The sequence below is a fragment of the Dipodomys ordii genome, unplaced genomic scaffold, assembly GCF_000151885.1.
Source record: "Dipodomys ordii isolate 6190 unplaced genomic scaffold, Dord_2.0 Scaffold56, whole genome shotgun sequence".
In the NCBI taxonomy this organism is placed as follows: domain Eukaryota; kingdom Metazoa; phylum Chordata; class Mammalia; order Rodentia; family Heteromyidae; genus Dipodomys; species Dipodomys ordii.
In genome coordinates, this window is record NW_012267272.1 from 953,279 (window position 1) to 965,651 (window position 12,373).

Genomic DNA, 12,373 nt, shown 5'->3' on the forward strand with positions numbered 1-12,373 from the left:
ATTCAGGTGGGATTATGGAGGAGCCAGGACCTCCAAAGCCATATGGGGCTCTATGGCTCTCCCAGTTCTGTTAAACAGCTGCCCAGTGAAAGGCCATTCCGGTATATGGCAAGAAGCCTCAGCCAACACTGGGGTAACAGGATAGAGAGTGAGACTACACTGCCAGCCCACTTTAGCTTTCCTTTGCCTTTCCTTTTCTATCTGGTGCTTAGGTTCTGGCAGCGGATCTGAGGATCTGTGGTTGTTATCACAATGCCATCATTCATTGGAACAAAATCATTCCTTGTAACTGGAATATAGTTACTATAAATGACATATGTTCTTGGGCATTCTATTTCTAATAATTATAATTATGCTAGACTACTTGCTGTTCATGTAACAACAATGATCTACCAGTTCTCCATTCCAGACCAATAACTCCACCTGAACATGCTCTTTGTTCAGGAAATAGAAAAAAAAAAAGGAGGTAATTCAACATCCCTGGTGGCAGTCAACAAAGCCAATGTTGAAACTAGAAGACACACTGATGAAAGCATTCCTGGGGATACAAGATGGTGGTGGGGAGATGAGAAGCCACCTGGCGGCCTCATGCTTGGCTTGTTACAAAAGGACTCTGTCTGCATGCCCCCCCCCGGCCCCTTTAAAGGGTAAAAACAAATGAGAAACTAGGGACCTGCAGAAAAGTTTCTGAGCACTGGGTGTCACCTGCATTCCGAGAGGGTAGGTCTTGGCCGGAGTGTCCATAGGAGGAGCTGCAGGCCCGAGGCTGAATATGAATCACCTTGTGAGGTAAACTTGTAACCCTTAGCCTTCACTGGGAACTCACCCTATACGGGCACTTCTTGGACATGGATTTCTTTTCAGTGCTTTCCAAACTTGTACCTACTGACAGTTAGTGGAATTTAGAGATCACATAGACTGATAGCATCGTTTTATGTATATTTAAATACAGATTTACAGATCTCTGACACCTGTAAATCTTGCTGGTTTGAGTATGGACAATTCTTAGAGTGATGGAATGGGCAGTCACGTGACAGCTATGGTTTACATCTGGAGTGCCTCCCATGTATCAAAGTCTTGATCTCCAACATGGCACTGTTGGGAGGTGTGGTAGGAATTTTAAGAAGCAGGCCTATTGGCAGGCCTTAGGTCCTTGAAGAGGATGGTGGGATCTCTCTGTCTCTGTCTCTGTCCCTGTCTCTGTCTCTTTCTCTGTTCACCATGAGGTGAATAGTTGCTCTACCATGTACTTCCTGCTTGATATGCCATCTTACCACCAAATAGAATGGGTCTGCACAACCATGTAATGAAACTTCCAAATCTGTGAGACCAATTAGACTTTTCTCTTTGTAAGTTGACTTATCTTGGGCATTTAAACATAATTAACAAAATAGAAAAACTTTGGAGTACTATGCTTTGAATAAGTTCTTTAGCTGGAGTAGAGAGGAAACTTGTGTCTGGGCATTTCTATAAAAATCAGCTTTCAATTGTGTACTTTTCTTTATTATCCCTCATTCTTACTAGTATCTCTACCCATAACAACAAACAAACAACAACAACAAAGCCTAGGCACAAAAAGAAATTAGCATTCGTGGACTTTGTTTTTAGATTTGAAGACAATGGCCTCTTATCCTTGAGAGTACTTATTTACTTTTTTCTTCTTTGGTACACTGACTAGGTAGGTAGATGTTACCACAACAACCCTACAAAGTAGTCAATCCTGTCTTTATCCCTGTGTTCACATTCAAAATGGCCCTGCTATTGAGCTGGGTAGAATGCAAATCTCAGTGTGGCTAAAGACATAGCCTTAGTGCTTTCTTCTCTTAGAATAAATAAACATCCAAGATAGAGAGGAACACAGAGCAAGGTGATAGAGGAGACCTGGCTACTCCAAGTTACCCTAGAGCTTTTTACAGCAATGGCCGGCTGCAATATGCAGCACCTAGAAACTGGAAAAGATTGAAAGGCAAGGAGGATAGGTAGATTCATCTCTATGTCCTCTATTGGCCCATATTCCTCCAGGCCATTTCCTTTCCTAAGAAAGCCCTAGTATTCAATCCCCTGAGAGCTCCTGAGTTCTGAGCGTCTGCCAATACCAGGCATAAATGGGGTGGTGTGCCCGACTCACAGTCTGGGTACCTGAGGGCATCATTTTCCTATAAAGATCTTTGGATTGAAAACATGATGAGCTCTTGTTTTGTTCTCATCTGGTTCTTTTCCTTCTTTTTCTTCTTCTTTCTGAGCTGCAGGTGCAAGTTCCTTTCATGCATTTAAAAGAAAGAAACTTGGAATGAGAAGAGCGAACAAGAAAGAAAGAGCAGAAATGGCCCACCTCCTTCACTGTAATTAAATGATGAGAGGCCTTTGCTATCTACCAGATAGCTCAATTGTTTTTGCTTTCATTTTAGTCTTGGGCCTCTCCATATGTGAAGCCTCTGCCAGATAAATAAACCAATCTGAAAAAAAATAATAAACTGGTCTGACTCTCATCAGGCGATGTGCAGGAAATGACATTGGATGTTTCTTAGGAACCTGACCCCTGACCTTGGAGGGGGTGGCCTGCCCCTTTTGAGTCTGTCCTCAAGATAAAAGCCTACCTAGGCTGATGAGCCTATGCAGCTGTACCAGCTCTTCTTGCTGAAGGTATACTTGCTGGTTGTCTGACTCACATCCCTCCTATTACCTTTAGATCTATCTCATCTTTGTTAGAGAAAAGCAGAGCACTGACACACACAGGACACACACACACACACACACACTCCTGCTTAAAGCAAGATGTCACCACTTTCTCCCCTTTCCCTGATTAGGAATCAGAGCGGCCAGTTCCAGCCAGCCAGCTCTCACTGCAGAGGGAGCGGGCCTGCATTCGCTGCTTCCACAGTGAGGCTGACAGAAGCTTTCTAAAAGTCAGCACAAAGTGGCTTCCGGCCTCTTCCTAGCTTTCCAGACTGGAGATTTAGGCAGAATTTGTATGCACAGAGAAACTAAAAAAAAGTGAAATAAAAAGTAATCCAGTTATTGGGGAAGGACAAAAGCTTCTGCTCATGTAATCGTCTTGACAGAAGTTTCCAGATTTCTGGGGTTCGCTGTACCAGGGCCATTCTCTTTTCCTGAAGCCCTGCCGCTGCCTGCCCTTTCCTCTAAACGAAATGACCATCCACTTCCATCTGCAGGCCTTTTATTTACATCAGGGCCTGGGGAACTTCTGGAGGTTACACATAGTCCAGTTGTGTTTGGCCTGTGCTTGGGGAGCTCATGCTGCAGGCATGGGCTGGGGGTGCTCACTGACTTCCCTCTCAGCCTCAGGCACAAGATAACTTCCCTCCTTCCATCAAGGTTCTGTTTAAGACGTACAAATCCAGGAGAGGAATGATGGCTATGACAGGCATTTCTGTTCTGCCCCCAAGAAGCCCCTATTCAGTTCAACATCAGGACAGTTCCCTACTCTCAGTTATGGGACTCGCTACTGTTTCTTGCACCTGTGCAGTAGGTGAAGAATGGGCCCATCTAAGACTGGGGGAGGAGGTGAAGGGACAAGAGCCTGAGTCCAGCGAACAGTGAGAGAGCGCAGGCCAGGCTGCCAACAGCTCTGTCATACAGGAGATCTGTGTGATGGGAAGTCTGTGGAATCCAATCAGTGCTGTATATATTTATAGTCACAGTTATATTGATCAATCTACCTCTGCGATAAACAATAGCATCCTAAAGCACTCACTCTGCCCAAACAACTGGACCAGCAATGGTACTCACCAGCTCATAAGAAATGCTCTAATGTTTGAACAATATACGTTCCCAAACTGTGCTTAATGCTTGCTATCTTCCAGGTCTTTGCCACAAACTGAAATTCTAACAGAGGCAGCAGCACAAAGAAGAACATATTTTATTGATGAAGGGTTTTCAAGAAGAATAAAAATTAGCAGGAAAGGGCTGGGAGGGTAGCTCAGTGGTAAAATATTTGCCTGGCATGTACAAGGCTCTTGGTTTGATTCCTAGCAGTGGAAAAAAAAAGCCACAGACACTAGGAAGAAAAGGACATACAATACATCATTGTGTAGAGCCTATTATCATTTGAGGTCCTTCAGCCTGGACATCAGACTCTCCAGGAGGTTAATTGAATCCAGGCCTCCACACTTCTCATGTGCTCTGGTAGGGTTGAGCAGGGAACTCTGTCTTTCTCCCAAGGTGATGTAGATGCTACTGGATTGGAGAACCATGGCTGATTAATTAACCATTGTTACCATCTTTATTCTGCTTTTAACTTTACTTGACTTAGTTTTTTCCCATGACCAATGCTCTAAGAAACAGCTGGAGAGCCTATCCACCATACTTCCATTATTTCTCTGTGGAATTGTTTTAGTTCTTACCTGGTGTGTGGAGGAGACTCCTGTCCCTTTGTCTGCACCTAAGTTTCCAGGGACACCCAGAACCCAGGGCCTCAGCAGAGTGTGGCTTATCCCCTGCTTGCACGAAGTGCCCTGAAGAGCCAGGGCTGGGGAGGAAAGGAGAAACTCTGAGATGTTTCCCTTCGTTTCTCCTCTTACGGGAAGGCCTTCCAAGTGTGGCCCATGCTCACAGCCAGTGGCTGTTAGAACCTACCTCAGGTAACCTCACTCGGCCCTCCTGGAAGGAGCAAGTCTTGGGGTCGTGGGTGCAGACGTGCCGGTATTTACACCAGTGGCAGCGGTATGGGCTCTCCACACAGGACAGACAGCTGGGCACAGAGAAGAGGCATAGGTCACAGAACTGGGGAGGCCTATAGCTGAGAACCTAGGTCATTTCTAATGTCTTACAACACATTGACTTAAGAGAAACCATCCTCCATTGCTCAGGAAGGTGAGGTTCTGAACAGACCCATCCCTTTCCCTCTAAGGCTCAGAGAGGTAATAGTCTCACACCTTCTGTCCCTCACTGAGAGCTAAAAGAGATCTGCTCTGCAGATCCGAGTGAGATGCACTGCCCTCAGCAGCTGGTGGGAAGGAAATCAGGTTATGAAGATTTATGCCAGAGAAGATGTACAGGCTGGGGATTTGAAGAGAGGATGCCATAGTTTCTCACTCTTAGCTCTTTCTAGTCCTGTTCAGTTTACCCTGTGAGTACCATAACAGAGGAACCTGTCTTCTTTGGAGCCTTCACACATCCTTGGAACAGCAGTGGGGTCATCTGTGTGAACCTTGACCATAGGAACAGGAAACAGGGAGGCTGGGCCACTTACGAGTTGTGAACGCTGCAATTGTAGAAGACGAAGCTGGTGCTGGCGAAGGTCATGCCTGTCTCCTTCGACTTGAGTTGCAGCTGTACGACATGGTGATCTCCTACGGCAGAGCCAGTCAAGGAGTCAGGGGAAGACCAAAGTCCAAGTCTGGGTCTCATTGGCAGTAATGAACTCTGGGAAAGAGAACCTGCTCTCCAGGGTTGCTGTCAGCTCCCACAGGTCTCTGGTTCAGTAAGGCCCACCCATTCCTACAGTCATGAAAAAGCAGCTGCAGAAAAAGCATCTGTCCTAGCCTACTATATTGCTTGTTACCTCAATTTCTCTTCTTGCTCATGTGTAGACACTGATATATATATGTATACATATTATATATATATATATATATATATATATATTCATGTCATCACATGCATTGTGTGCTCTCTGGTCTCACAGCTATAAATATATACACTGATGGGCAACCAGGGAGGAAAACCATGTCACCTCTCAGGAATGTTGTCACCAACAACACAAGTAGCATTACGTGTGTGTAGTTGTGTATATACAAAGCTCATCCTCCATCTCCCTGTGGAGAGATTCAGTTCTTATGCCACGTCCACTGTGGGACTCAGTTCTACAGCAGGCAGGAGGCACTGGAATCCTCAGCTGGCGCCAAGAGAAGCTGGAGCCCATGTTTAATTCACAACCCTGACCCCAGGCCTCACTTCTAGCCCTGTTCTCTGCCTTTCCTGAGAGCCTCATTAATCAATCAGCTTGGAACAAATGTGACAAGACCAAATAGGAGGGACAGCATGGCATCAATCTGTCCAGGCCAGGCTATCCCTTGCTTGTGTTGAGCCTTTGTCCACCCCTTCTTCCCCAGTGCAGCTGGCCACAAACTGTAGGCAGCTGTTGGAGGCAGGATAGGGTAGAATGCCGAGGCTATAGTCCAGGGTCAGAGACCCAGCCATGTGAGCAGACAGAGACAGAGCAGGTGACTTCCATCCTCCTATCTGGCTTCTGAACAACTTCTCTCTTGAACTGCCCTTCCAGGCCACGCAAAGTGGGCTGATCACCACTGACGTGTTTTGCTGCTTATTGGCCTTGCCTTTACCTATATCTCTGCAGCTGGTCCTCACTTATGATGAGACAGACTCTTGAATGCTAACCTGGGGCTGAGTTAGAAGCCAATTCCAAGGGTAAAGGAAGAAAACATCACCCCCCACTTCTTTGTGGAAGGCACCCCCCAGCCCACTTCCTATGACCCACCCCTGCAGGTAGGTCCCTTCAGATCCCCTATATCTATCTAGATTGTTCTTATCCAGGCAGGAAGAAGAGCCTGCCACCCAGCTTCGCCTGCTGTGCCTACTTACCGTTCTCTGTGATGATCCGGGGCACCTCCTTGGCTGCCGGGGAGTAGCATTGGATCTGATTGCCTACTACCAGTCCATCCATCTCTGACAGGTCCTCAAAGGTGCAGTTGACGCCAGCTGACAGCTCTGGGACATTGTATGTCTCTAGGACCAGCTGTCAACAGCTCAGCAAGGAGCGAGAGGGAGAGAGAGAGGGAAGGGTAGAGAGAATGAGGAAAAAGAGGGTAGAGGAAAGAAAGGAGGAGGAAGCAGAGGAGAAGGAAGAAGAAAAAGAGAGTGAAATGGGGAAAGGAAGGAAGAAAACATATAGAAGAGAGGAGATATTAATATCAAGATGGAGGGACCAGTTTGTTATAAGAATGGTATAGAGAAGGTGGTGGAAGGTATAGAGACAAAGACAAGAAAAAAGAAATCCAGCTCATTAGAATATGAATGGTTTAGCCAAGGAAATGTGAATTTTTAGGGGATTTTTTTTAATACTGAGAGGACCCTGGACAGAACAGAACAGGAGAGGGGTTACTGATAAGAGTCTATCTTCCTTTCTTTTCCCACAATTTTTGAAAAATGGCAGCACCAATCATCCAGTGTCCCGTATTGCGAATTGGAAGCTATCTGCCCACCATCCTTCATTTACATGTCTATCTTCCCTTTTAACAGATAAAGATCTTCTTCCCCACACCCTGTGCCATTCTTTTAGTTGTCACGGTTATGGTTATGGCCATTTTCCCTGTCTCCCTACTCATTATGTTTAGACAGTCTGTTCTCCAGTATTCCTACCCATATCCCCTTCTTTGAGGCCCCAAAGAATCCTGACCTAGAGTTGCTCTTGCTGGGCAAGTATAGTCCAGCCTTTGCAAGGGGCCTTGAACTTACATTGCTTTTTTTTTTTGTGGGTGTGGGAAGGGATTTTTTTTCCACATTACACTGATCCCCAGTCCTTACCAGAACGTTGTACTGAGAGACAGATATGTTGTTGGGATGGACTGTCAGCCTGACACACTGTTTTATCTCGGAGGCGAACCTGCGTGGTTCCCTGGATCGCTCACATCGTTCCTTCCGGGTACACCTGAGAAGAACAGACCAATGGGTTGCACATTATCCGGATGGCTGGGTTGATGGAGGGCAGCATCATTGAGATCAGGCATTTCAGCAGCTCTGAGGACTTGTCTCAAACTCAACATGTCCAGAAATGGCCATTTTCTTCTCCTTTCTAAAATTTGGTTTGTCTCCACAGGTCTAAAGTTGGTGAAGATGTTCATTCTTATCACCAATTGCCAAATACAGAAACTCACCCCTGCAAACTCATAAGGAGTTGCATACTTGGTCTATCTGTCTATTCTACCTCCAATTCATCCTTAACCCTTGCTACCTTTCTTTCCTCCTTCAGTGAACCTCAGGTGTGTGTGTATGTGTCCCTGTGTGTGTGCTTGTTTGTGTGTGTTCTTCTGATTTTGATTTTTTTTTTACACACTAGTTCTGTCTGGGCTTCTCTACCTTTCCATTCTGATTCCTATCTGGCTTTCCAGACATGATTCAACTCCCATGCATTGCAATCTCTTCACCCTAGTGTACATAATGTTAACAGCATCCTCCTTATGGTTCATAGCCCTCTGGAGTTTTGTATTGTCTAGAACTTAGATTATATGATGATTATTGGACGAAGTGCAGCCCTCTCCTATCAAGAGTGAGCTTCTCAAGAGAAGAAACTCTGTTTGATTTCTTTTGTTAAGTCCTAGTAGATGGATAATAAATGCAGGTTGGCAGGAGGGAGGGCAGGGAGGATCAAAGAGGCAGAGGTAGCTGTTCACAGAAAGTTCTGAACTACAATCCCAACTCTATGGCTTGGGGGACTGCTATGTATAGTTTGCTGTCACTGTTCAATGTCCTATGTTGTACAACATGTACCATGTCACAGGTGCGTGCCTCCAGTGAGACCTGGGATCTTACTGGGATCTTCACTGACAAGGGTTTGTGAAAGATTTACATAAAGACAAGAGCCATGCATAAATGTGCATTCTCTATGAATTCATTGCATCGAGGCTCTGCATCTGAGACTCAGGGTACCATATTTAATCCAAGCCAGATAAGCCTTGGAGCAGTGCTGAGCACCCATGAATTAGAATCTGGAGTCCTGAGTCTGCTGGAAGGAGGGAGAGCAGGCGGAGTCCTCACCCCGGGGAAAGCACTCCTGTCTTCCTCATCTCTTTGGGCCAGAGAAAGAAGATGTCAGGAGATGATGCAGGATGGGAGGGAGATCTGGAAAAGGTGTTTAGTAGGAAACAGAGCAGCCAGGGTTGAGCAGTCTATTCTGGGAAGATATGTGGGGAGGGTATGTTTATGGGGCAGAGAAGTGCGATATAGGGCAAAGAGAGGAAGTAAGGGAGGCACTTGGACTTTCCAAGCAACTCTTGGTATAACTTCCAGGTCCAGAGGACAGTTACTCCACAGACATGGGGAAGGTAAGACATCTTTGGTCACAGAAAGAATAATCTAATGGTGAACAGTCTCAGTGGAGAATCTAGTCAGTGATGAGGAAATCACTGGAGGTAACAGATTAAAGCAGTCCGCCCCCCAAGGAAGAGGAAGACTGGGCAGATACTGAGACCTTAGAGTAAGCTGGATGTGTAATATAAAACAGAAACAATCCTGAATAAATGAGATCACAATGTTAGTCACTGAGTGCTTAATAGGTTGGCACTAAGATAGAGGTTTTTCTGTGCATGTATGTAAAATATCCTTAGAAACATTTAACCATTTCTATTCCATCCTTTTTTCTATAGCTCATCTCTATTCTGCAATGTAATAGTGATAGTGGACAAAGCTGAATTCTCCAGGATAAATTCTAAGAGATGGCATCCCAGGAGGGAAAGGTGAGACAGACGTGAGTCCGATCATCTCTGTGGCACTCCTTGGCTGCTGACAGACCCATGGCCACAAAAGCATCTGCCTTTGAGTCTTAGAAGTTAATTTACTAGGCTAGTTTCTCAGCAAAGACTCCATTACCTTCAGCCATTAGGCTAATGTTATGGACTTTCCCAGAGTGTCTGCACTGACATCGCTATTAATAGTGTTATTACATCCATTAACAGTATATCCAGAGAACTGGTACAGCTTAAATTATTCACTGAATCCCCAACTTTGAAGTTCCTATTTCTAAGAATAATCAGTAGGTCTGAAAAATATCTTTGATTAAATTATGAGGAAAAGGAAAAATGGAGCTGCTTGTTGGCCAGACATTACCTGGAGTCACCAAATAAGAGATTCAGGCAAATTGAAAAAACAAAAAACAAAGAAAAAACCCCCAAACGATTCCATCTCTGTTTTGATGGGGCAGGGAAAGAGAGCTGGCTGGGGGAATCTCGGCTCAAGCATGCCCTGCATCACTTACTGCTTCCAAAGTGCATGGAATTTTATCAGTCACTGCTGCAGAGAGACCCAAATGAGCTACATATATCACCTTTTCCCACTATAGAGAAGCAACGGCAGTTTACAGTTCAGACATTAAGCCCATCACTTAACTGCTTGGTACCCCAGTCTTCCTATCTATGAAATGGGGATGAGAAAGTACCCATCTACCAGAGATTTTTGTTTTTGGTCGGTTGTGGGGCTTGAACTCTGGGCTTGGGCGCTATCCCTGCGCTCTTCAGCTCAAGGCGAGCACTCTACCACTTGAGCCACAGTGCCACTTTCGGTTTTCTAGTGGTTTATTGGAGATAAGAATCTCACGGACTTTCCTGCCTGGGCTGGCTTTGAACTGTGACCCTCAGATCTCAGCCTCCTGAGTTGCTTACAGATGTGAGCCACTGGCACCTGGCTTCTACCAGAGTTTTTAATGAGGATTAAATGAGATGATGTGAGAAAAGTATTTAGAACAGGCCATGGCGCAAAGTAAGTTCTCAATAGAAGATAGCTCATACTTCTCTGCCTTCCTCATTCCACCCCTCCAAACTAGCTGATGCAGAAGCAACAACCTTCTTGCCCAGTGGCCCCCAGGGCAAATCAGAGGGAGATGAAAGAGAAGGCTACAACTGTTTTCCTCATAATGAGAGAGAAGGGCAGCTCAGAGGTCAGGAAGGAGAGGAGAGGAAAAGCTTGGAATGGGTTGTAGCTTCGTTTTCATAATAGCTGTCAAAGGCTGTTGAGAACTCAGCTCTCTTAGTGGAAAGTCAAGTTTAAGGTCAGACCCAGGGATGTTTTGACATTTATACCATCGTTCAGGACCCAGGAGGGTAGAGGCTGCAAATGTCCAAAGGCACAGACAATTGACCTTAAAATTGATAGGATAATGGAGGGGAAGGATACATTCCTTCTGATGTCTTACGGAGTCTGTCAAGGTAACAGTCCTCTGCATTCCTAGGTCTATGATTTCCCAAGAGTTAGGCCAGAGGTAGCAATGTGCAAATTTCTCTTGGAGGAGTCCCCAAGACGCTTACTTCCAAGGGCTCCAGGTGCTTGGGAAACCACCTCAATTCTACCATAGGGCATCCTTCAAGTGACACAAAATGGTCCTGTTTCACTCATTTTCAGGACAGGAAAACAGAACTTAAATGAACTCCCAAAGTACAAGCCATGTGACTGTGTGTTTTCAGACATGGGTCTCTGCTACCATCAGTGTCATACCTGCCCCAAACACCAACCTTCAGCTGGTCAACAGGAAACAGTCTCCAAGCAGGCCCATGGGCTCCAGAATTGAATTCTTCCTTGTGGAACTTTTTTTTTTCTCCACTGCCTCTGCACTGGGCCCCTGCAGCCCAGATCAGAGGTGCTAACAGCCCTTGGGGAGAAAGCCCTAGGCCCCTGGAAGGGGTTATTATTCAAGCCAGTGGTTTCAATGAGATTATCCTCTCTAATGAACCAGCTACCTCCGCCCTCCCCTAAGCCTGAACTTTCACTGCTGGAGAATTCCCAGCCAAGTGGAAAATTAGAAGGGAGAGGAATGGAGAGAAGAAGGGAGTGAGAGAGAGGGAGAAAGGTAGTGATTAAGTTCAGTAGAAATTAATTCCTAAATAGTGAGAAAGAAATATTAACTCCCAGTGCTGCTGACCGAGCAAACATTTCAGCATGAAAATAAGGCTCTCCGTGAGATCGGCCTGGGCAAGCCCCTGCAGGCCCTCTGGGATGGGACAATTGAACTTGGATATCACAACTTGCTCCTTATTTCTCCCATGAGTCACCCCAATCAGTCCTTCACAGTGGTCAGGGCTGTGCTGAAAATGCAACACTTGGGAACATCTGTGCTTAGAACATAAGGGGATTGAGAAAGAAAAAGGATGAAAGGAGGGAACCTTTCAAATGGGCCTCTCTATAGCTTAGGTCTGTGTGTGTGTGTGTGTGTGTGTGTGTGTGTGTGTGTGTGTGTGTGCACGCGCGCGTGTGTGTGAGTGAGTGCTAACACTGAGTCTTGCACTCCAGGTCTCATGCTCTTATTTGGCTTTTTTGCTCAAGGCTGGCACTCTACCACTTGAGCCACAGCTCTACTTCCAGGTTTTTGGTGGTTCACTGATGATAAGAGAGCCTCAGAGACTTGTCTGCCTGGGCTAGCTTTGCATCCTGGACTAGATTTGATGCTCAAATCTTAGTCTCTTGAGTAGCTAGAGTTTTAGGATAGCTTAAATCTTGAATGACGCTCCAGGGCCCATATGTGGGAAGTCTGTTGCTCAGATGGGCACTATGTGGGGGTGGTAGAACTTTTAGGGGTAGAGTCAAGTGGAAAGAACTTGACTTGAGGAACTATTAGAATCCAGGGTTCTTTCTCATCTGGTCCTTGGTTTCTGGCTGCCATGAGGTGAATGTTTTCTATTATACACTC

General features: G+C 45.7%; 1 protein-coding gene across 3 annotated transcripts in view; it reads right to left on the reverse strand.

Annotated features, from left to right (window-relative positions):
* The window catches only part of Plxna4 (plexin A4), a 422,862-nt gene that overhangs the window by 75,273 nt on the left and 335,216 nt on the right, over nucleotides 1–12,373 (reverse strand). For 2 of the 3 annotated variants that reach the window (XM_013021638.1, XM_013021640.1), the window contains 4 exons: nucleotides 7,507–7,630; nucleotides 6,565–6,718; nucleotides 5,213–5,312; nucleotides 4,597–4,711 (listed from right to left, as the gene is read on the reverse strand). In XM_013021638.1, coding sequence (XP_012877092.1) covers nucleotides 4,597–4,711; nucleotides 5,213–5,312; nucleotides 6,565–6,718; nucleotides 7,507–7,630 — 493 coding nt within the window. The remainder of the gene's footprint in view (nucleotides 1–4,596; nucleotides 4,712–5,212; nucleotides 5,313–6,564; nucleotides 6,719–7,506; nucleotides 7,631–12,373) is intronic. The other variant, XM_013021639.1, reaches the window with a different exon arrangement.